General features: G+C 39.5%; 1 protein-coding gene across 2 annotated transcripts; it reads left to right on the forward strand.

Moving 5' to 3' along the window:
• The first annotated feature begins 1 nt into the window (after nucleotide 1).
• LOC123872742 (ankyrin repeat domain-containing protein 13D) lies at nucleotides 2–12,978 on the forward strand. 2 transcript variants are annotated; one of them, XM_045917256.1, is made up of 12 exons: nucleotides 2–316; nucleotides 1,949–2,090; nucleotides 2,293–2,463; nucleotides 2,825–2,968; nucleotides 3,597–3,780; nucleotides 4,041–4,281; nucleotides 4,667–4,849; nucleotides 5,551–5,668; nucleotides 9,013–9,272; nucleotides 9,462–9,568; nucleotides 11,628–11,842; nucleotides 12,237–12,978. In XM_045917256.1, exons 1-11 carry the CDS (start codon nucleotides 215–217, stop codon nucleotides 11,836–11,838), a joined length of 1,863 nt encoding a protein of 620 aa, XP_045773212.1. In that variant the 5' UTR covers nucleotides 2–214; the 3' UTR covers nucleotides 11,839–11,842; nucleotides 12,237–12,978. The 2 variants fall into 2 exon arrangements, with proteins under 2 accessions (XP_045773212.1, XP_045773214.1); XM_045917258.1 differs by lacking the exons at nucleotides 11,628–11,842; nucleotides 12,237–12,978 and adding an exon at nucleotides 10,132–10,271.
• Nucleotides 12,979–24,034: the final 11,056 nt, after the last annotated feature.

The raw sequence follows: 24,034 nt of genomic DNA on the forward strand, positions 1-24,034 counted from the left end.
ACATGACAGATGAAAACCGCCCTCGTCTTCAAGTCAAGGCCGAGTTTTGCTTTGAATCTGAAGAAGATTGTGTTTGAGATTGTAATTTGTATTCATTTGATGGACTTCGCAGACTTTACTTTAGTGTAGTGACGTCCGTAGTAAGTGTTAAAAGGTGCTTCATGCAAACTGGTGTAAGATTCAACCTTAAAGAGGAATTAAATGAGTCTTCGCTATGCCCCTGACGGCTGAAGAGATTGCCAACCGCTATCCAATCCACTGGCTGGTTTGGAACAATAAGCATGAGGAGTTGAAGAGCGCCCTGCAAGCTAAAAAGGTATTTCTTAATTACCGCTATGATAATTTGCCATCTTTTGTTGTAGCCAGGTTATAGGTTAATTGCATTAATAATCACTCACCTACCCTAGTATTATATACCGTACGTAAAAGTACTTCGAGTAATTTTGAATGAATCATAAGCTTCTAGTTATCTTAAAAATGATATCAGTAACTTAATTTTGAAACATCTCTTTTGCTTAATCATTCATATTGTGTTGAGATTCATTGTATTCTTTTATTTTGGTATTTAACCTGTGCCAAAGCTGTACAATTATTGATAAGGATGTACAAATTGATCATCATTTAAAACAACAGTGACCGAGAATGTTCAGTTTAAAGCTAGCAGGTTAGGATAGACAGGCTAGGAATGCAGCCAAGCGCTAGTGGTGCTAGTCTATAAAATAAAAAAATGCCAAACAAAAAATTCATAGATTTGTTGCTCTGTTGCAACGTGATTAGTTTCTTCTTCTTCTATGTGATTAGTTTCTTCCGAGTTTCCTGCTGTTTCTTCTTGGTAGGAACAGCATTCCAAACCGCACTTGTAAAAGTCTACTTGAATAAAAATCTAATCTATTCTATTCTATTAAAGGATAAAAAACACACTCACATTTTATAATATGGATAGTGACGGCCAACCAAATTCTAGAACTGCCTAGTGACACAAAGACAAGAGTTAAGTTAATTACCTTCACTTTTAGGCAGAGTATATAAGAAAGAAAGAAAAAAAAACATTTATTTTTGAAAGCTGTGCCACACATTACCAGTTATACCTACGGGTTAGGGTACCACATACAATAGAAGTATGAGGCAGTGTCCCAGATAGATACTGTGTTGATGCCATGTATAGGAATAAAAAAAATAAAAACAACATAGGTTTTAATGTCAGAACTAAGTGTGTGGGTAGAGAGTGAAAGTAAAAATAATCTCATTATCAGTGATGAAGCCACACTACTGTGCCCTGATATGGATTAGAGTAGAATGCTAAATGCTGCCTAATATTGTACACAAGTCTTGTTAGAGGGCATTTATTAAAAATGGCAGGAGGGGTCATTATGTCTGTTTAGTCAGACAAAAAGGTTAAATGAGAGTCAAAATGCACAGCAATTAAATGACCAGCAGTTAAAAGGTGTCTCCATTATCTCATGACTAAGTAAAAAAGTTTACCGTTAGATGACTTAAAACATAAACTAAGGAATATAATATACAATAAATAATACTGACTAGAAAATGCTTTTTACAAATTCCTTTTCATTGTTTTATTTTGCAGGTATTCTTGTTTGTATATTTAACAGAATTACTTTGTTTTTAGGGTTCCATACCTCAAAAGGAAAAAAGGAACCCTTATAGGATCACTTCATTGTCTGTCTGTCTACATATCTTGTCTGTTTGTCGTGGCTGTCAAAAAACCTGTAGGGTACTTCCCGCTGACCAACACTCATGAAATATTGCAGGTAGCCTGGTCTTATATCACAAGTAAAGAGAAAAATCCGAAAACTATACATAAAACAAGAATAATGTTAACTCGCCATTCTCATATAATTTTTTATAGTTTTTAGAGGAAGCTAGTGCATATTTGTTAAATGTCTTTATAAGAGTTAGTGAACGATAAAAGAAAAAAATCCTGTTTCAGTTCTCTCAGGAGGATATAGAGAGACATGACAACCGTGGACGGACACCACTGTTGCTGGCGGTTACGCTAGGCCACTTAGAGGCTGTGCAAGCTTTGATTGAGGCTAATGCTGACGTTAATTGTGAGAAGGATGGCTGGACTGGTGAGTTTGATTTTAGGCCCTATATTTTCTTCTTTATGTGCCTCTCCATTACTGAAGTCAGTTGTCTAAACTTCTCCTTGTCCATGGCTAGCCAGAATAGTTCTCCAACTGTCTTTATGCCAGTTTATTCCCTTATGTTACTGTGGTTCTGTCATACTCCATTGTCCAACTTCTGTTAATAAAAAAAAATACAATCCTACAGCTGTCCAAGAAGCAACAGCAACGGGCAACCCTGAGCTGCTATCCCTGGTGCTTTCACGGCGGGACTACCAGCGTCACGTGGTGCAGTCCAGCGGTATACCAGAGTTACTGAACAAGCTCAGTTTAGCACCTGACTTCTATGTTGAAATGAAATGGGAGTTTACAAGTTGGGGTAAGTCTTCTGAGTGGTTAAAGCTGAAAAAAATTTAAAATTCAAAATTTTTGCTGCAACAATGCATTTTAGCCAATTTTAGTGAAGTAGTTTTGACTAATCAGAAATGATTGCGATCGTCGTAGCTATTAGATTGGATGGATCTCTACAGGTTGATTCGGGAATACCTGCATCAATCATTATTAGTTATTACCATCACACTTGTGATTGGTTTCATTTATGTTAGTCTTGTTGCAACATTGCATTACAGCCAAAAGTGACCCAAGTGTTGGCGAATCAGAGGTGATTGTGACCATCACACTATAGTTGTCATTGGAATGTAATCAAAGCCCCTGGATTTAAATTTTGTGTCCATTTCCAGTACCACTGGTGTCGCGAATGTGTCCATTCGATACATACAAAGTATACAAACGCGGCGCAAATGTGCGCGTCGACACTACGCTGGTGGGCTTCGAGAACAATCGGTGGCAGCGCGGAGACAGGACCTACATATTCAGGGGGCAGGGTGAGTCATGTACATGGAAAAAAGATTTTTTTTAACCACTATCTTACTAGGACACCAATGCCAGCGCAACCAGTCGAGTTACCAACAAAATGTATACAGCTCCCGGTTACGCAACCAATTTGGTTACGGCGGCAGCCGGTACCACTCGCTGGTATCACAACCACAAATTATAGTTTTCTTGTCAATCTAGAATCATTTTAGGGTTCCAAACCTCAAAAGGAAAAACGAAACCCTTATAGGATCACTTTGTTGTCTGTCTGTCTGTTTGTCCGTTATGTCTGTCAAGAAAACCTATAGGGTACTTCCTGTTGACCAAGAATCATGAAATTTGGCAGGTACGTAGGTTTTACTGCACAAGTAAAGGAATAAATCCGAAAACTGTGAATTTATGGTAACATCATTAAAAAAAGTTAAAATGTGTTTCAATTTTCATAGTATAATAACTATACCAAGTGGTATCATATGAAAGGGCTTTAGCTGTATATTCTAAAACAGATTTTTATTTATTTTTATGTATTTGTTTTTGATTTATCGTGCAAAATGTCGGAAAAATTAACCGAGTACGGAACCCTCGGCGTGCGAGTCTGACTCGCACTTGGCCGGTTTTTATTTGTTTTCACGCTTGTAGGTCGCAGCGCAAGCCTAGTGGAGCTAGACCACGAGGTGGGCACGTCTGGGTGTGAGTACTTCGAAGTGGGCGGCGAGCGCGGGCCGCGCGAGTGGCCGCCGCCGCCGCCGCACATCATAGACACGCGCCTCGCCGCGCCGCTGGCCATCAACTACCTTGACACCGACAAGATTAGCTTCGAGAGGTGCGTTTAGTGATCATAAAACCTCGCGCGTTAGAAGTAAATGTGTCCATGATTAGGTGGCCGTCATTTCACGTTGTACCATAAAAATACTGCATGATGCCCGTGACTTCCTCCGCGCGAATTTTCGAAAATGCTGTGGGAACTATGATTTTATGGCCTAAAAAGTATCCTATATAATATTATGTCTTCGCGATGCAATCTCTAGACCGACATTATGAACTAAGAAACTAATATCACTGAAAGTGTCTGTCTTATTCCAGAAACAAAAGCGGCATATGGGGTTGGCGTCAAGACAAAACGGAAAGCGTAAATGGATATGAGTGTAAAGTGTTCAGTGCTAACAATGTGGAGCTAGTATCCAAGACGCGCTCCGAACATCTGCCCAAAGGGGAGAAGCGGGCTCACACTCCCCGGGCTCCCCTCGCCGGGCTGCTGGCGCTAGCGGACAACGATGAGAGTGTCCCATCTACCCCGGCCTCCCCTCTTCTTACGCCGGACAGAGTAAGTGAATACAACGCGCTTCTAGAATCTGCTAAAAGGGGAGAAATGGGCTCACACTCCCCGGGCTCCCCTCGCCGGGCTCTTGGCGCTAGCGGACAACGATGACAGTGCCCCGTCTACCCCGGCCTCCCCTGTCCCGACACCGGGCAAGGTAAGTAAATGCAACGGGCTCCGAACATCTGCCCAAAGGGGAGAAATGGGTCCCCGAGTTCCCCTCACCGGCCTACTGGCGCTAGCGTACAACGACGGTAATGCCTCATCTACCCCGGCCTCCCCTCTCCTCACACCGCACAGGGTAAGTGTATACTCGCGCTTTTCTCTGAAGATACAGAACCCTAAAAATGAAGCTGACCTTTTGTATAACCATTTTATGATATTGTTCCAGGAAGAACCCCCTCGGAGAAGTAGATCTCGTGAAGACCTGACACGTGACGTGAGGCCTGTGACATGGGAAGAGTATTTCTCAGAGGAACCTCTGGACCGGGAAATTGGCCGGCCTAGGGACATCGCCACTAAAGTCCAGAAGTTCAGAGCTACTCTATGGCTCTGTGAGGACTATCCTTTGGAGGTATAGATCACATAGGCACCATCAAATTATCAGCATCACCTGTCTACTGTTGGACATAGACCTTTTCATAATTTTCATCTTTTGCCTTCCTCGTTTAGCGACTTTGAGTCATTCATTCACGAAATTGGTAATCTTTCCACACCGTAATGATACATGACGCTTTTGTCATCCTAGCTACTCTGCCACCAACTATTGAAAGTGGAAGTGTTCATTTTACGCTTTCCCCATCTACCCTCTTCATGACATTATTTCTTAGGCTGAGATTGTGGTAAAACGAGACAGATTTATGTGACAGATATACCTGTCTCGTTTTAACTCGATCTTAAGTCTAAACAAAGTCAGAGTGTGCTCGATAGGTCTCAGCCTAAGAAAGTGTGTTTGAAAGTTAGCTCAAAGTCTCTTTTTAGTCTTGCTCAAAGATATATCTGTACAGGGCACAACTGTTCACAAGCAGACATGATTTAACCCACTGCCACTTCAGATTGCTTTGGGCTATGTCAGTTACTTTAGTCAGATGTTTGAACAAAATATCAGTGCCGAAATTTGGTGCACTGAGCCATTTAAACTGATTATGAAATCTTGTGAACAGCTTTCAGAAAAAAAAAATTACATTTTTACTAAAAATATATAAAAAAAAATTATATTATATCAAAAAATTCACATATTTACTTTACTTAACATGGAAAACTTAATCTTTCCAGCTCCAAGAACAAATTATGCCAATCCTGGATCTAATGGCTTCGATATCATCGCCCCATTTCGCGAAACTAAAAGATTTCATACAGATGCAGCTACCCGCTGGATTCCCAGTTAAAATAGGTAAATAACCCATAATTACTCTTAAAAAGCATATAACGAGGCAGGCGCCAGCGCATCTTGGATGAGTCACCGTGGCCTACGTGACCGGACGCTCGTAGGCATCAGCGAAACTTCGCGAACATTCTACGAGGACGGGATCAATAGCCAATCGGCGCGGCCTGCGACGCTTCGCCCCACTCCGACCGCCTCCTGCCGTTCGCTAATAAATACGCCGCGCCGGCCACCGAGCCGGCAGTGAGGATTGGCTACGTCGTCCACTACGCACGCACCCTACACCGCGAAGATAACTGAAGACTTTTTCTGAGAAAAAGCTCCAACAGTTTTCGCCCGCGCGCTCTGTCTGCGCGGAGGAGAAGCCCGAACCCCGGAGATGCCCGATCTCACCAGCCGGTGATCGATTGGGTGGCGTGACGACCGCTCCCACGCGCCGCTAGAGCCGCGCGAGGATGGACAACCGTCCATCCACCTCCAAAGGCCCTTCTCAGGGCCGCCACCATCAACGACATGCTCGCGATCCGAGATCACGCGCCGCACCCGCGAGTGCGCTTGACGTTGCAGCCCCGACCGGCTCCGTCACGCGCGACCTCGCGCTGTGCGCCGCGCCTCCGGCCGCGCCCGCACCACGCGCCGCACCCGCATCACGCGCCGCACCCGCGAGTGCGCCCGACGTAGTAGCCCCGTATGGCTCCGTCACGCGCGCTCTCGCGCCGTACGCCGCGCCACCGGCCCCGCACGTCTCGCGCGCCGCACCCGCGCCCGCCGCGTTAACCGCCGCTCCGCGCCCGCTGTCGATGCCCTTGCTCGACGACGACAGTGTGGCGGACAGCGAGACAACGGTCCAGCCTAGACTTCGGCAGGATGACGCCTACTACGCCGCCATCCTGGCCCTGGAAGGCCCAGATCGCCGTGCGCTCCCCAGCCGCAGGCAGCGCACCGACTCGGAGGAGGACGCGCCCGCTGAGGCGAAACGGGTTGCGAAGACCACCCCTCCCTCCCGCTACGAGATGCCCCGACGCACAGCCGAAGCCTCTGAGTCGGACGACGCCGGAACGACCCGAGCCCCGACGCCGGCCCCGCGCTCCTACGCCGACCGTGCGAGAGCAGCGCCACCGCCGAAGCCTGCCGCCGCCGCCCCTTCCGGCGGCGCGCCACCGAGCGGCCCAGCCCCGACGAAACAACAAAAGAAGCTTCGCTACCCGCCACTCATCGTGGAAAACCTGCCCAACTGGACGCACCACATCAAACAGATTAAGCTCCAGTTGGGCAGAAACCCAGCAGCCCGCCCTTATGGAAAGGGTATTAGATTCACGCCCCAGGAAGACCAGGAATTCCGCCTCGTCCAGCGGTACCTCACCGCCCTGGAGAAGACGGAGGGCGTGTCCTGGTTCTCCTACTCACTGCCGGCCGAGAGGAGCCTGAAGGTCGCAATCCGCGGCCTTCCTTTCAACACCGAGCCGGCAGAGATAGAAGACGAACTCCGCCAGCTGGGGTTCGAGCCGGAGTACGTGCGCCAGATCAGGGCGAGGAAGGGCAGACCAGGTTGCCTCTTCTTCGCCATGCTCCGCCGCACCCCACACACGATTCCAGCAGTGTACGAAATCACCGAGCTGCTCTGCATGGGGGGAGTCCGCATCGAGGCATGGAGAGGGAAGAAGGGTCCCGCTCAGTGCCACAGATGCCAGGGTTTCCGCCATGCCTCAACGCACTGCCACAGGCGCCAGGCCTGTGTGATCTGCTCACAGGAGCACAGCGCACGGGACTGCCCAAGACCACGGGAAGACCCAGCGACCTGCGCCAACTGCGGAGGTAGCCACCCCGCAAACCACGTGGGCTGTCCCGTGTTCCGCAAGGAGGCACGGAACAGACGCGCGGGCACCGTCGCGGCCACAGTCCCAAGACCGCCGCCGCGCACCGAGACCACCGGCTCCAGGGTACGGACGCCTGCAAACGACCCGAAGCCACGAGAGGCCACGGAGAGAGCTCCTGCCAGGAAGAGGAGAGGTCGTCGCCGCAGGAAGGCGACATCGCCAACCCGCGCACCCTCGCCGCCGCCTGCGCAGAAACCCAGACCTGCCGAGGGGATCCCGCCCCAGCCCAAAAGGACCGCCGAACCAAGCGTCGCGGCCATCAAAGCCGTGGCGTTTGAGACACTAGAAGACGTTTTCCACGCCATTAAAAATGGCGGGGAAGACCCACTCCTGCGCATCCTGGAGGGACTGCGACGACTCGCCGCCTTTTCCGGTGAGGCCCAGCCTACCAAGGACGCCAGACAGGAGGAAGTAGAGAACCGCGCCACATAGATGCCTCGGAGCGCGTCCTCCGCACACGTCGACCACCCAGCTGGGCTTCCCACAAGCGGGTTCCACCCGGCTAGGTCGGATCACGACGGCGTGAGGACCGCTCTCAACTCTCTCTTCCTCACTGAGGAGGAAAGCCCGTAGGCCCATGGGCCAACCCAAGGACCCTGGCGTAGTCACGCCAGGCGGAAGATCTCGCATGCAGGAGGCCATTGCCTCGGACGTGCCTCTCCCGCGCCCTTGCGGGCGCGCGAGCTCACATACCGGCCGGCAGTTCGACTGGGAGCGCCGCTCGCCGCCAAAGTCGGAACGTGGTTAGACGCTTACGACTGGCGGGTGGTGATACCAGCGAACGAGACAGGAGGTGTTGACGAGCCGTCTCGTCAGCTCCGCCGATATCCCCGCTCCCCCCTCGCGTTTCCCTCCGTAGTGCGTAGTCTGCCGGCCGCCGGCGGCCGAGTGTTGTTAGAATAATTAGAACCCGTGTAGGATAGGTACCTAGGTTTAAGATTTAAGACTGTAAGAATCCAATAAACGCCGAAGGGCGTTAGTGTATACCATCCGTGTTTAATTTACCTTCCCTCAACCCGGCTAGGGACAACTGACGGGAGGTAGGTTCGACCCCTGCTCCTCCATGTACGTAGCGAGGCAAGGCAGGACTCACCTGAGCTAGCCCGCTACGTTACAAGCAATATGCTGCCTCGTTTCTAAATCTAATACGCAGTGCTAGAATATGGGATGCCCTTCCAGCTTCCGTTTTCCCCACTAGCCATAAGGTACCTTCAAAAGAAGAGTGAATAGGCACCTTCTGGGCAGGCGCGCTTCACCTTAGGCTGCATCATCTGTTTAGTGTGATTGCAGTTAGCCCAAGCCTGTAGAGTTAAAAAGAAAGTACTGAGACCGTCAATCATTTTGCCTTTTCTTAAAACGTTATGAAATAAGCCTATGTTGTGCAACACAATCAGTGTAGGCTATATACCATCAAAATTTATGTTTTTGTTAATATGGTCAGTAGTTTACAAAATTACAAAAGTAATTCTTTTACAGAGATCCCCCTTTTCCACGTACTAAACGCCCGGATAACCTTCGGTAACATCTTCGCGACGGAAACCCCCGTGCCTCACGTGGAATATATACAGGAGGGAGACAGGTTATCCTGTGTGGTGGACGATCAGTGCTTCTCCATCGGGCGAGGGTACCGGGACGCTACGGCTCCTGACGAGAGGCTCAGCTGTGATGATGATGAGGGGCTCCTGCAGTACGCCATACAGCAGAGCCTCATGGAAGCTGGCACTCATGATGACCAGGTCAGTACTTCAACGGGCGAGGGTATAGTGGAACTCCTCAGTGATTAATGGCATCTGTATTGCGTTTCGGCTCATTTGACTGGTCTCAGAAAGACCTTGAATGAGAAATGATCTCCAGAGTCTATTATTGTATTATACTTTGTTAGTTTCCGAAATCGTTGCTATGTAATTAGCGTGGGGTTTGAACAGGTGGACGTATGGGAGGCGCTGCGAGGCGCTCGGTCCACGTCGCCCGTGCCGCCGCGCGCGCGCCTGGCGCCTTCGCTGCTGGACCACGAAGACACGCACTTGCAGAGGTGAGCCACCTATTCAGCGTGTGACGTAGATAGATACTTAATATTATAAATGCGAAAGTGTGCCTGCCTGTCTGTCTGCTAACTTTTCACGCCCCAACAGTGGAACCGATTTTGATGAAATTTGGTACAGAGTTAGCTTACATCCTGGGGAAGTACATAGGCTACTTTTTATCCTGGAAAATCAAAGAGTTCCCACGGGAATTTTAATAAACCTAAATCCACGCGGACCGTAATCGCGGGCATCATCTAGTGTAAATGTAAAGTTTAGGCCAGGGAGTTACGAATGTACTGCCGTACTTTTTGATATCCTTGAGGTATCCCGTTCGGGAATCTACAGGTCTCCGGCTATTTCAAGTACTGGTGGCGATGGTATTGGGATAACTTAAGAAATTAAGAATCCGCATTGTGCCGAATTATGTGTGCGTTATTTGCTTTGATATAGCTCAGTTAAGCATCGTTATTCTTCTTTTTAACCGAAATCAAAAAAGAAGGAAGTTCTCAATTCGTCGAATTTCAAAAATAAAAAGCAATTGTTCATACCGTACTACCCTTATTCGTTGCAGATATCGAAGATTTTAGTTTAGCTTTTGTATTTTCTTCTGTGTGCTTTTTTAGAACTGTGGAACGTTTGATTGTTAACTAAGTTATGCTCGCGACTTCGTCCGCGTGGACTACACAAATTTCCAACCCCGATTTGGCTCCCTTAGGGGTTAAATTTTCAGAATTCCTTTCTTAGCAGATGATGTCTACACCATAATAGTTATCTGCATGCCAAATTTCAGCATGATCGGACCAGTAGTTTCGACTTGCGTTGATGATCTATCAACGCAAAGTCGAGACTGAAGTCAGTCAGTCAGCTTTTCCTTTTATGTATTTAGACTCATATCATTCATTTAGGTAGTGTACCTAATAATAAATTATATTTTACGACCCGATTTAACCATAGTTTGTTCGTTAATTTAACATCCTGTCAAGTGCTTTAACAGACTGTTAATGCAAATTAATGTTTCACGTCGTACTAACAAGCGATTAACTTCCCTAACGAGGCGTTACATTTAATCATAGGTATAGAAGTCCGTTAACTTAGTAACAGACCATTAGTTAGCCTGTGTTCTGTGCATAGTCGCTATTTTTGTAGATATCGCTAGATGAGTGAATTGATATCAAACTAAAGGTCAGACTGCATAAGTGACTGCTGAATAATTTCATTTAATACAAGTATTTTGCAATTATAAAGATGATGTTGTAGAAATCCGGTATTTATAATTTCCTTAGAAATTTAGCAAATCTTGCACTTTAAATAAAAACATTGTTATTTATAAAAATTTGCTATTAATCTGTAAAAAAAATCTAAATTAAAATGACACGACATATCAATGTCTTTTTTTGCTTGCAGATAAAGATAGCTTTTAGACCTGTCAAAATAATTGAGACCTTAGAGATTTGTTTACTGCCAAATTCCCACCAATAACTCAAACTTTACATTTTATGTACTTACCTATCTTAGTAAGACATGCCGGCGGGTGCCAGCCATAAGCCAGTTTTAAAATAGGATACCAGTAAAAGCAAGTCACATGCAAATGAAAATTGATAGATAGATAAATAGAAAACTTTATTGCACACAAAATATGAAAAAACCAAGACAAAACAAAAAACCAAAAACTTATAATCTATGGTAGTACATAAATAAAGTCAAATCAGTGTTTGGTAAATGGCGGAATAAGTTACCACCATTTTTTATCACTTTAAACTCTAGGTAAACTAATGTACCTAATAAATAACAAATCGTTTCATTGATAAATTCAGCATAGCTTGCATCCTGGAGACGGATTAAAATATTTCTTATCCCGGTAAAAAGGTTCCTATGGGATTTATAAATAACCTAAACCCACACGGATGAAGTCGTCGGCAAAAACCTAGGTTTAGACAAACCATGTATGCTTGGCGTCTTAACTTGCATTGGTTACTAAATACATATTAGTGGTATGATAACGCTAAATACTAGTTAAGTTAATAATGCTATCAAGTAGACAGCTAGTAACACAGCTAGGTATCACAGAGCGATCGAGGCGTCCCTAACCAACGCGCCGTCGGACGTCTGCCTGCCGGACGCGGGTGCGGAAATCGATGCGGAAGTCGACGAGCTGGATGCGGATCTCCGTGCGGCGCTCGTGATTTCCGCACGGGAACAAGCGGCCTTGGACCAACAGTTGCAAGACGAGCAGAAGGCGCTGGACGAGGCGTTGCGGCTCTCACTGTTGGATAAGTAACTAGGTGAGTTGATGCGGACGCAAATATTCATATTTTAATTGCGGAAATCTGTTAGGAATAATAAAGTATAGAGAAGGTGATAACTTTAATGCTCAATCAGAGTGAACGCGGGTGCGGGCCCGTTGTTCAGATGTGTGAATAACGGGCTTGCGTTCAAAAGCCCTAGTCTTTTTAGAAGGAGCACCAAAAGACACGAAGTCCGCACCGTATGAAAGACAGTTAAGACTGGCATTTTCTTTCCTATTTTCATAAAATTCAAATAGATACAATTTTTTCAAGTATTTTTTTAAAAGCCGGTTTTTCAAAATATTTTAAATGTCACTTATTCAAGTTTGTTGTGATTCATAGAAAGAGGAAAATTCAAATACAAACAAAGACTTTTTTTTATTGATTTCAGATCTCAAAGTACCAAAACGTCCACCAAATGATTTAAGACTTATAGATACGCCTAAGAGTTTCGACTGATTGTAAGAGCGTGCAAGATTAGTTCTTATTCCAAAGACGTAACGCCTAAAGCGGCCTGCGACGCCATTGTATTGGCTGCGTACTTCATAATATTGATGAAAATATTAATTGACGGATACAAAAATATAACGATTTTTAATAGCGATTTAAAAAATATAATAATTACATTAAAAAGCGCGGTTTTCTTAAAGTGACTTGAAGTGATCGAAGAATAAAAAAACTCGTAATTATTCTATTTACAGGCCAAATTACAGACTTCAAATTTCAAATTTAATAGAGAAATTAATTTCGGGTTTTGCTAATTGGCTAAAAATAAAATGCTTAAGTCAAATTTATCCCAAAGTTAAAAATTATTTTGGAAAAACCTTAAGAAAAATTGCATGAAAAATTGCATGACAGGTGATTAAAGTTATGTTATGGTTACAGTTAAACTTTGACCGTCAATAAAAGTCAACGACATAAGTCAATATTCATATCCATGATTAAGGTTAAAGGTAAATCTTGTGAAACACATTTTGCTTTAATTGACGGTCAAAGTTTATCTATACTAATGTTATAAAGCGGTAAAGTTCGTAAGTTTTTTTGTAAGGGGTAATCTTTGGAACTACTTGTAACGATTTTGAAAATTCTTTCACCAGTAGAAAGTTACATTATTCCTGAGTGGCATAGGCTATATTTTACTCTCAGAAAAATTAGAGATCCCTACAAAAATTTTATAACCTACCCGTGCGAAGCCGGGGCGGGTCGCTGGTCGGTAATATAACATAATTTTAACTGCCTGTCATGCAACTTAACCTAAGTCAATTAAAGTTTCGATCAATAAATAAAAAATATATTTATAATAATTAATTATTAGTTACAATTTTATATCTAGACTTAAAATAATATTTATTGTTACTATTATAATAATATAAACTATAGTATTGCTGTACGAGTGAGAATTTTTACTTAATTTATATCGTGATAAGGTGCATTTTTGATTGAAGCAATGTCCAGAGTTGTATAATGTATATTATATTATTCTTAATAAACTAACTATTTAATGAAACATATTTAAATGTATAATTAATTAATAAATAAATAATGAGTAATACCCAAATTATATATTTAATTTTATCCAATTTTACAATTGCCAAATATACTGTTTAACCAAGAAATTAATTTGTCATTTTCGAACTGTCTTTATTAATCTGTCTAAATTTTAAATTGATTCCTCAGTTAAATCAGGTTAAAATTTATTTGTGCGATTGTAAAATCGGCTCTTAGAAAAATTGCAAGTTGGTACTTTTTAATGATATTTATTTTTGTATGTTTGCGTGAGTATAGTGTGCGTGTTTTAAATTTTATTTGCTTTTAAATAATCAACAAAAATATTTTTCATTTTTTTTTATTGTTTAGATTTATATCGTAAATTAAATAAGTGAGGCCTTTTTCCTGAAAGTAGGCGTTTTTAATATTAAGAAATATTTATATACTTATTTTTAATTTAACATAAGCAGAAATCGAACCTGCTGCTCATATTATGCAATTGATGATACATATTTAATAAAATTAATAATTATACATAAGAATTTTTAAGGTGATATAATCAAAATTATTCTTGTAAATTATTAAATTGTAACAGTATACTGCCCCAAACCCTTTGTATGAGTTCTTGTAATATATTATTATACCTACCTACTATTGATAACAACCTGAGTTAATAAAAAGTAAAGTAATAGACAAACATGTCCTCTATCCAAAATGTAATGTAGTAGGACTAATCTTTTGTTGAAAACATATAAAGAGAGAGAGCCCGCGAAGACCAGACATTCGTTATTTTATAAGTTTATCTGCGTATTGTCCTCGAGTGTGTAGTAAGTATCTGGCAATGCATGACGTGATTTCTAATACTATTCCAAAGAAAATATATAAAAAAAATAGACTTTATACATTGACATAAATTTTTTTAGTGCTTTGTTACCAAAGCCACCATGAGTCAAACTTCATAGTTGCTTAACTTCATAGTTAGGGACAATACGCAGAGAAACTTTCAGCTCTTATAAAATAACGAAGGTCTGGCCCTAGCGGGCTCTTAGTGCAATATGTTTTAAACATAAATCTAATTAATAATGAAATAAAGCAATCTTGATGTTTAACGATGCAATTATTTTCTATTGTATTGTAATTAATTCTATTGTAGTGGGTTCTTTGAATTCCAATTCAAATTACTTACATTCAACGTAAGTTATGGATATTTGAACTTTGGACAAAGTTCTAGTACTTTGTCCAAAGTTCAAAAAGAAAAATTTTCGCCGTGATACGCTATGCATTACGCCCCGTCTCTTCCTTAACGAGGCCGTACCTTGTAGCCCTTTTTTGAAAAATGTCATACGGTCGTATTCACAATCATTACTATGAGATCTCACAGTGCGCTCGAACGCATAGTGTAGGTTCCACCAATCAGATCATTGTAAATTGACGTGATACAGTCATCTGATTGGTGGAACCTACACTGTGCGTTCCAGCGCACTATGAGACCTCATAGTAACGTTTGTGAATACGGGTGTTAATTTGATCCTAAGGTTTGATACTCAACCTTTTATGTGTGTATACAGGGGCAAAACTTTCATGTATGTTACCTATAGAGTCCTAAACTGTGATTGTATAGTATTTTTGTGAAATTCTGACCTGAAAACTTCCAACACTGCCTCCTGTCGAGGGTTTTAGCAGTTTACTGTTATAAAACAACGCCATCTAGCGATGTGTTTGTTAAACTTTCGGCGAAATGTTTTTGTACTGCGCGGTAGATGGCGTTAGCTGTTTTTGTAAAACGTAAAATACAGAGAATTCCTACGCTTGTTAGAGAAGCTTTGTAAATTTGTATAGCTTTACTGACCCTCCATAATTATAAACTAGTATGTACACTAATAAAATACGTCTTTCTGTCTGTCTGTCTGTTACCTTTTCACGGCTCGACCCAACCTCAGATCTTGATTTTTAGCACAGATATAGCTTGCATCCTGGACATACGAGAAGGATAAGGAGCACTTTGTATCCCGGAAAATTAATTTCTCAAAGGATTTTAAAAAAATCTTAATCCGTCGAACTGAAAGTCGTCATCATCGTCATCGTCTTAGTTCCTAAGAAGAACGAAAAAACGCGGCGGTCAGTTTTTGAAATAATTTCTGTTTTGTTAGAAAAAGCACTCATGAAACTTTCAACTTGACACTATGACAGTATGTGTACCTACATAGTACAGGAGTTGACGTTAAGTTTTTTCTTCATTTCGACTAAACTAAATCTTTTCATGGAACTTTTTATAGGTAACCAAAATGTATATAGTATAGGAGTCGACATTAGAAATGATCAGTTTTCAGGTCAGATATAACAAAGCCATGTTTACTGTTTACTCTGTACATATTATATCGTGTTCCAAACCAAGTATTCCTATTCCAATAACAAATGTGTACAACCCTGTGGAATTGTGTAATGTTATGATGAAATATATTTCTGTATATTGACTTTTTTATTGGTTGTTTTATTTTTGTCCCTTAATTATTTAAGTGTAATGCATACCAGCGGGATGATTTGCTAAAATAGTGTCTAACAATGAATGAGACACCGAGCTCATTTTTCAATTCATCAAAGGTTTTCTACGAAACAATATTTTAATATCACCCAGTGAAGCAGCAATGTAGAACCAACAAACGTCGGTGGCTATCATTCAGTGTTAGACACTGAGTAACCGTTCATCACCCAGCAGTGCACAGCTAAAACACTGCGACGATTTTCTTAGTAAGAACTCTAAAGCCAATTTGGGTTGGGCACTTTTGAGAAAATTATCGTTCAAAACTACGTACGTCTCTTCGAGAATAGGAGAACGGGAATCGAACCCGCAACAGACTGTAGTCTGATCTCTGAAGTCTGAAATGAGAAGGAGGCCATAGTCCGCTAAGCTGGCCGAGTATGGATTGACAGACTTCACACACCTTTGAGAATTATGGAAAACCTACGGACATGCTAAATATTATGTCCTCACGATATTTTCCTTCACTGCCAAAGTAATATTTAATGGCTTATTTAAACATGAAGTTTTGAGACACTGAGGGATTGGAAAAAGAAAATGGTAGGTAGTAAAACAATAAATGAATACACACAATGTTTATCTATGTATTTAAAATTTAATTTTCGTTACTTATATACAAATTACAACATTCACTATTATTATAGGTATTAGTTGTCCTATATTTACATTATGTAATTAATAGTACACTTTAGAAGCGTAATTTGATTTATTCAAGTCAATAAATTATAGTCCGGAAAGCCGGTGGGAAAATCTGAGGTGGTATCTGTTAAAAGAGGATAGGTAGTTTGTTATAATATAGAACCTCTTCCTTAACCAGCCGGGCGGTGCAGAACACTCTTGTCTCTATCTGTTTAAAAAATACTGGAAATAACGCGCCTGCGTCCTGGCACGGGTTGCTTGCCTTTTTTTTTCATTCAATAACATATATATTTACATTTTTAAATAAAAGTATAAATCATAGAGCAAACAAGGTACAAATTTGGTTAGTCTGATAACTAATCGCAAAGCCTTAGTGCAACAGAAAAATAAAAGTACATAATATCTAAGTAGATAAATAGGATAAGTACATAAATCATTACACAGATTTATCAAGAACCTTTAAAAGAAAACTAAAATTACTGACTGGCAATTTTAGGTCATATAGGTACTCAGTACAATGGGGTATATGACCTAAAATTACCAGTACCAGGGTAATCAGTAGGGGTAGATTCCTACTATATTATTACAAACTTTTATCAAGCACCACCTCAAAATTTTCCACCATCTCTTAGACCATTACAATCAGGAAACTTTTGGAAAATACTATTCACGAACGATAATAACCAACAACCGTTAGCGGGGAATCGAACCTGTGGTCCTAACCGGTTTAGACGAGCGTAAAGCCTAGCTCGGACAAATGGTACCATTACTCAGACTTGTTCTAGCTTCTTACTGATTTTTGGTTTAATAAATCTTGCGGCAAATGTGTAGGCGAGGCATTGTAAGGTTCTTTGTGGCTGAAGTTAGGTATAAGTACTTAAAAGGATTAATATTACAATCACATCCTATACCTACCTACACACTGTACCTATTATTTACGCCTATTAAATATGTTCGATAAGAGTTGGCGACACTTTATTAGGCTTTGACTTTAGGTATCTGTGATATTTCCATATAAAATGGTAAGTAGGTGATAAGTTGACTATATCGCGTTGGTCGCGTTTTACTGCGTGGATCATTCTACAGCGAAAATAAATGTTTTGTCTCACGTTGACTGAATGTATATGGAACACCTACAGCGTTTTGTTGAGAGCGCAAAAAAAAATATGAAAAACGACTAAATCGTAAAAGTCTGTATATGGTTTTGTCAGTTGTTCAAGCTTAGCTTTCGTAATAGGTACATACCGGAATAGAAAAATGGACATTTACATTAGAAAAGTATTTATGCCGGTAAAAATAAGATCCAGCTATAGATACAAACATCGATTTTTTATAATATAACCAATAATATTACTATTTCCGGCATCGATCCCCGCTTCGCATACAAATATTGTACTTACTATAAATCTAAAAAATCGATAAAGATTCCCAAGGAAAGCAACAAGAACAATTAAAATCATTGAAAACTTAAAAAATAACGAAATAAATACTGATTTTTATTTATTTTTATTAATAAAAAAAGTTGTCATTCGTTTCTCCTGCGATTTTATAATATCCATTTACAAAAATCAAATACATAGAACATATTTTCTCTCCCGCATCTCTAAGCAATTATAGTGTTAGAGCAAGTGACACATTTTTCAATATAAATATAAACCAGAAAAATAAAAACTGTCCGCAAACAGTCAATTTGCGCTCAGACTTATCGGAGCCAGGCTGATGCTTCGTTAGCTCTCGTCAGTATCGATTTAGTGCCTATTAGCCAGCCCGCGACACTGTGAACCGAGCAATACTGACAACTCATTAGCGACGTGAGTTTGAATTTAAAAAAAAACCATTTTCAACACGCTTTGCCCAATTATATATAGTTTTTAGAGTTCCCAATAGTTGCAATTAAAGTTCTTTCAAATGTGCCAGAACCACAACACAGCAACTGCAAAAATATCGCCAAGCACAAAAAATATGAAAAAGATTGGAGTGTAAATTTTTGAGTCAGCAAAGGTTGTCACTAGAGTTCGCATTAAGCTGTCAATTTTTTATGGCAAACCAAAACGTTTAAAATAGTCCGCCAGGGGCGCTGTTCATTTTGCCATGCATATTGACGTTCAACGCGTAATTCTAGTGGGTTTTGCAGAAAAATTCACACTTAAAGCTTTGTTAACTGGTAATGTTTTTTTTTTCATATTGCTGTGTCTTATTAAAAAACTACTGTAGAAAGTAGATTGATAAGATGTGGCAGTAAACTCTAAATCAAAAGTGAGGTTCAGAAAAATTGAATATTGGATAACTTCAATGTTCTGTTAGTTAGTTAGTAGATAAGTAGATATTATAAAAGCGCAGGCGTAGGTATAGTTACATAATATTACGATGCTAACACAGACTCAAACAGACTGAAATGAGAGCAGATTATTAGCTTATAATTATACAAATTTAAGGTCGAATTTACACCTATACTTCATCCTAATTATTATTATTACAACATCGTCAGCTACTTAACACTAAACAAATTCTTATTGTAACATCAATATGTGAATATCAATAAATTTTTAATGTGTAGGTTTATCTTATTATTTATACAATTTGCTGCTTAGTAAAAAAGTTAAAGTAAGTATATAAATATTCTGACATTTTATTTCACGGTACTTACCTCTTTAATAATATTATACTGAATTGAGGTAGCTTTTTCAATATAACTTGAACAGTGAACCTTAAAATGTGATTGAAATGTGTTTATGCTATTATTCGTTTTACATTTCATAAAAAATCTCGTTTTATTTTTGCTGCCACAGCTACATTGAAAGCACAGTTACTTCAATTTGCAGTATTCACCTTTGATTGTATTAACCACAATAATAAAATAAATTTTAAATAGTCAATAAATTGCCAGAACATTATGTACATTTCTCGCATACATTTACATGCAACTTAGACGAATAATCTTTCAGTATCAAGTCGCTTAAACATGAAGACAATGTTGTGTAAACCCAACCTTACCCTAAGACCTAAGAGTGAAAGAGAGATCGCATTATTCGTCTCCCGCTCTCATTTTAGCCCGATTGTACGTCACTATAAGTCGACAACTCCTGGACTAAGATTTGTCTAGGCACGAAAACGTTGATATAATATGCTCTATCTCTATATGGATTAAGTTGGAATTCGTTTGACACACCGAGTTTGAGTTACGACTTTCCAGGAATTGTAAACCTATTCCTGTCTAAATATTATTAGAGCAGAGATGCAGGTTGATTTTGAAATAATTTACAATATTTAGTATTACGGATAATTTACGAATATTTTTTTATTTTTTTACACTATAATAAGTATGTAAATATCTAAAAGAAATGTGCTCTTTAGTTTTTACTATTGCATAAGAAAACATTTAATTTATCTAAGTATGTATTAACATAAGTAGGTAGGTACTATATAACCTGTGTTGCTTTATAATACATATAGGCTGGCCATACATTGACTATACTTTTAACTGAGCAACGACACAAAACTTGAGTTCATTTTGTGTGAGCTTCGCAAATGGGACTAGTAGTTGGGTAATATTTTGAGTCGATATTATTGCTTTTTAAGCAATAGTCGCTTAAGCCATAGTATCCATTATGTGGCCAGCCTTTGAACGCTCAAAAATGTAAAGTTACGGACACACAAGATGAAAATGTACAAACCAGAATTTCAAATTCAATCTGCATTCAACCCATACATAAATTAAATGCACCGTGCACCGAACCGCCACTTAACTTTTCTAACTACGATATACATTATACAGTCCATTTTGGATTGCACTCATTTTGAACCGTGGACACACAGATATGGGCTGACCTTACATACTCGTAGGTATCTATGTTAAAAAGAAATATACAAATTACAGGGCTATTTATAAAATACCACCAATTTCTGATCAGGCAATTTAAGTTTTTTCAGCGAACAACTAAGTTTTGAGCTTTGTTTTTAAATAATTTAGGTTTTTATTGCCATATTATGTAATTTATACTACTGTGTGTAAGAGTATAAGACAGCATTTTCACAAGCGGCCAAAATCGCGACGGTTTAGCATTGATTTGTTACTTAATAATTTATAAATAGTTCCTCAAGAATTTGTTGGTTTTGGAAGTCTAATATTTTGTTGGTATTTTGAAATACAACCCTGTCTAAACTACGTTATCGATTTATTTATCGATAGTTAAAATAAGGAAATACATATTCCTCCCGCTCTAGATTACTAATAGTTAGTTATCAATAGTCTAGAAATTGTCGATTCTCTTTAACACTTACTTGCAGCCCATGCTATATGTCCAACTTTGGAACTAGATGCGCGGACTCCAACGCGCGATACCTCATAAATATCACAACTAAATTAATAAATTATAATTCTATCACATTTATATATACAAAACCCAAAATATACAGTCACTCCACATACAAGTATCTATAAAAAAAATTAGTATCTACAAAGCCTAGCACATTTTGATTGAAAATAACAAGTTTTTATTCAGATAATATATCCCCTAATATCGCCTGTGACAATGAAATATCAAGGTAAGGTAGATATTTCTTGTTTCCAGTAAGGTGGGCAATCAAAGTGCTATCCTTAAGTAAATACAAAACTAGAAAGTGATATAAAGAAAATTAGTACTTACACTTTTAGGAATAATTTTCTTTTTACTAATAATAAGAAACTGCATATCTTAGGCTGGGTATAATATATAAATGTTCTATCCACTTTCCGTCAAATATACCCGATGCACCATCTTATAAATTAGGGATATGGTATTTAGAGCGTCCTCTCCTATGTAATTATACTGTGAATTACTTCCTCCAATTAGTGTAAGTATGGACGCCCGATTGAGGTGGGTTGGTAATTCCGTTCCAGTGGTTTAACGTCGAGTGTGAACTTATCTTTATGGCCTTGAAAGTGTTGAACTTTGTCTACAGCGTACGATTTGATAGACAATTTTTTTAGATTTTTCCTGTCTGTGTTAAAAACGCAGTAACATTACATAGCTACTGAAAACTTGCGTTATGTTGGTTATACAGACTATGGTCTATGCCTTTAATTGAAACTATTGGTACAAAATTTAGATTATAATGAATAGATGAAAAAATAATTTTAAGGTAAGTATATTTAAAGGCGTTTTAAAGAAAATCAAAGTTGAAATGTAATTTTAGTCTCGATTGAATAAAGTTGATTGAATTATTGATGGCAAATTCATTAGACGGCGCCTATCGCAACCGTAAACTTAGCTAATGATCGCAGTATAAGGTAGGTATTCCATTAGACTTTATAAAAAACTAATACATTTTATTTCCATTCGTTCCAACTTCCATTCCACGACCAGCATTAGCCGTAGAGTCAATGACTTGTGTGTGCAATTAAAAAAACATTAAGGCAGTTGCTAGGTACCTACAGCCTAGTCAGTGGATCTGGTACAGCCATATAAAGTAACTGGGTTACCAACAGAGATAATGGGAAAATTGATTTGAAAACTAAGCTATTTTAAAGCTATCAAGAGCTTTAATAGTTCTTGGAAATATTTTTCAATCGTTTACTTACGTAAGTGTCCTACAGAGACAGGCAGCACAGCTGTCAGTTACAGTCTTTGCCTATAGGTACTTAGGTACTTTAATGTTAGTTTTTTAAAAGTCTTGGTTGTGCAAAATGTTGAATGGGTAGAAAAAATTATATTTCGTCACTTAGGTACCTACATATTTCCTATCGTAAGAATTTTTTGACTAACATTGACATATTAGCTAACAGCTTTTTGACTTTAGTCATCTTTTTTTTATATTTTACTGTTAAATACCGAAGAGTACCTACCTAGTCTTAATTTACTTATTGCTTATTTCACACATACCTACTACTTACAAGTCTTCATGAAAAACTGATCTGTTCGGTTTGACAAAAAAAAATTGACTGACCCTTCATTGTCTTCTAATTTTTAACCCCCGACCCAAAAAAAGGGGTGCTATAAGTTTGACGTTTGTATCTGTCTATCTGTCTGTGGCATCGCAGCTACTAAACTAATGAACCGATTTTAATTTGGTTTTTTTTTTGTTTGAAACTTGGCTTGATCAAGAGTGTTCTTAGCTATAATCCAAGAAAATCGGTTGAGCTGTTTGAAAGTTATCAGCTCTTTTCTAGTTGCTGTAACCTTCACTTGTCGGGGGTGTTATAAATTTTTAATTTACACTTGTTATTGAAGTTTTTTTTACAGTCCTTTCTTACAATATTGTACTTATCTTACTACTCGACCTATTTAATTTTCGACTACCATTTTAGAATGTAAGTCACCATTAGAAGTTCACTCTGCCATTAGCTATCAAAACTTTGGATACTAACTCGATAAACTAGATAACTAAGTACCTTTTAAAACCTTTAGGTAAATACTATGCCACGGCAGAATATCGAGGTTAAGTGCCGACCTTTAATTTCAGCATTTAACAGCACTTTGTTAGTGACATTAAACACTGACATATGAATTCTCATTCCAACGGGGTTAACAGTCAACTCAGTGCGCCCGTATTGCACTAGGTATAATCTATCGGGCGCATAGCAGTGCAGTTCCCAAGTTCGTTAGATCTATTGTGTATCCATTAGACATAATAATATGATATTAAATTGATAATGATTTTTCGAAAGCTTCATCAGCTTTAGCTTTAAGTTTACGTAATTAATTATTTATCATTTCATGAATAATTATTATCTGCCAAATTCAACAATTTACTGTCAAAAAGTGTACATACAAATCAAATATAATCAAAATATAATATAATAACATCAAAAAGTGATTCATAATTTGAATTTGACCATATTGTATCTACATACGCAAAATATTCAACATAATATACTCGTAGCTGCGTTCGCGTTACGGTATTGAAGCCATTACATTGTGGGCTGAGATATTTCACTGGTCTATAAAAGTTACTCAATAAGAAATTAGCTGTGCTCTGAAATATGTAGGTAGGTCGCTCGTCTGCAGATACATAGCTACAGAGACTAAAATTGAAAAATGGAGCTGTAACGATTTACATTTACGCCGATTTTTAGGTCTGAAAATCTTAAAAAATATTTTTTGGAAGTCATTTGGCAGCATAAAGCCAAGTCCACACGTCGCGTTATGATGACGACTACGACAAGGCGACGACACGGGGAGCTAACGACATCGGACGGATCAATTCGTTCACTACAGGGCGGGTGGTGCGGGGGAAAACGAACCTTATTGTTATATAATATTTGATTCTGACCGACAATAATTTACTTAGGTACGTCAATGATAATAGGGTGACCATTATTAATATAATTAGTAAAATTAATAAGATATTTACTGCCTTGTTTATATTGGTAAAGTTGTGTAGTGTGTTATCTAATCATTCCTTTTTTAAGTATTCATATTGCACGTTATCTCATAGCATAATTAGTATTTTTCGGGTCTTTACGATATTTTTTGAACAATTCCGAACATGAGACGATTTTCTAGTTTATTAATAAAAATTAGTATATTGATAAATATTTGCAC

This window comes from Maniola jurtina, chromosome 15 (assembly GCF_905333055.1).
Source record: "Maniola jurtina chromosome 15, ilManJurt1.1, whole genome shotgun sequence".
NCBI classification, from domain to species: Eukaryota; Metazoa; Arthropoda; class Insecta; order Lepidoptera; family Nymphalidae; genus Maniola; species Maniola jurtina.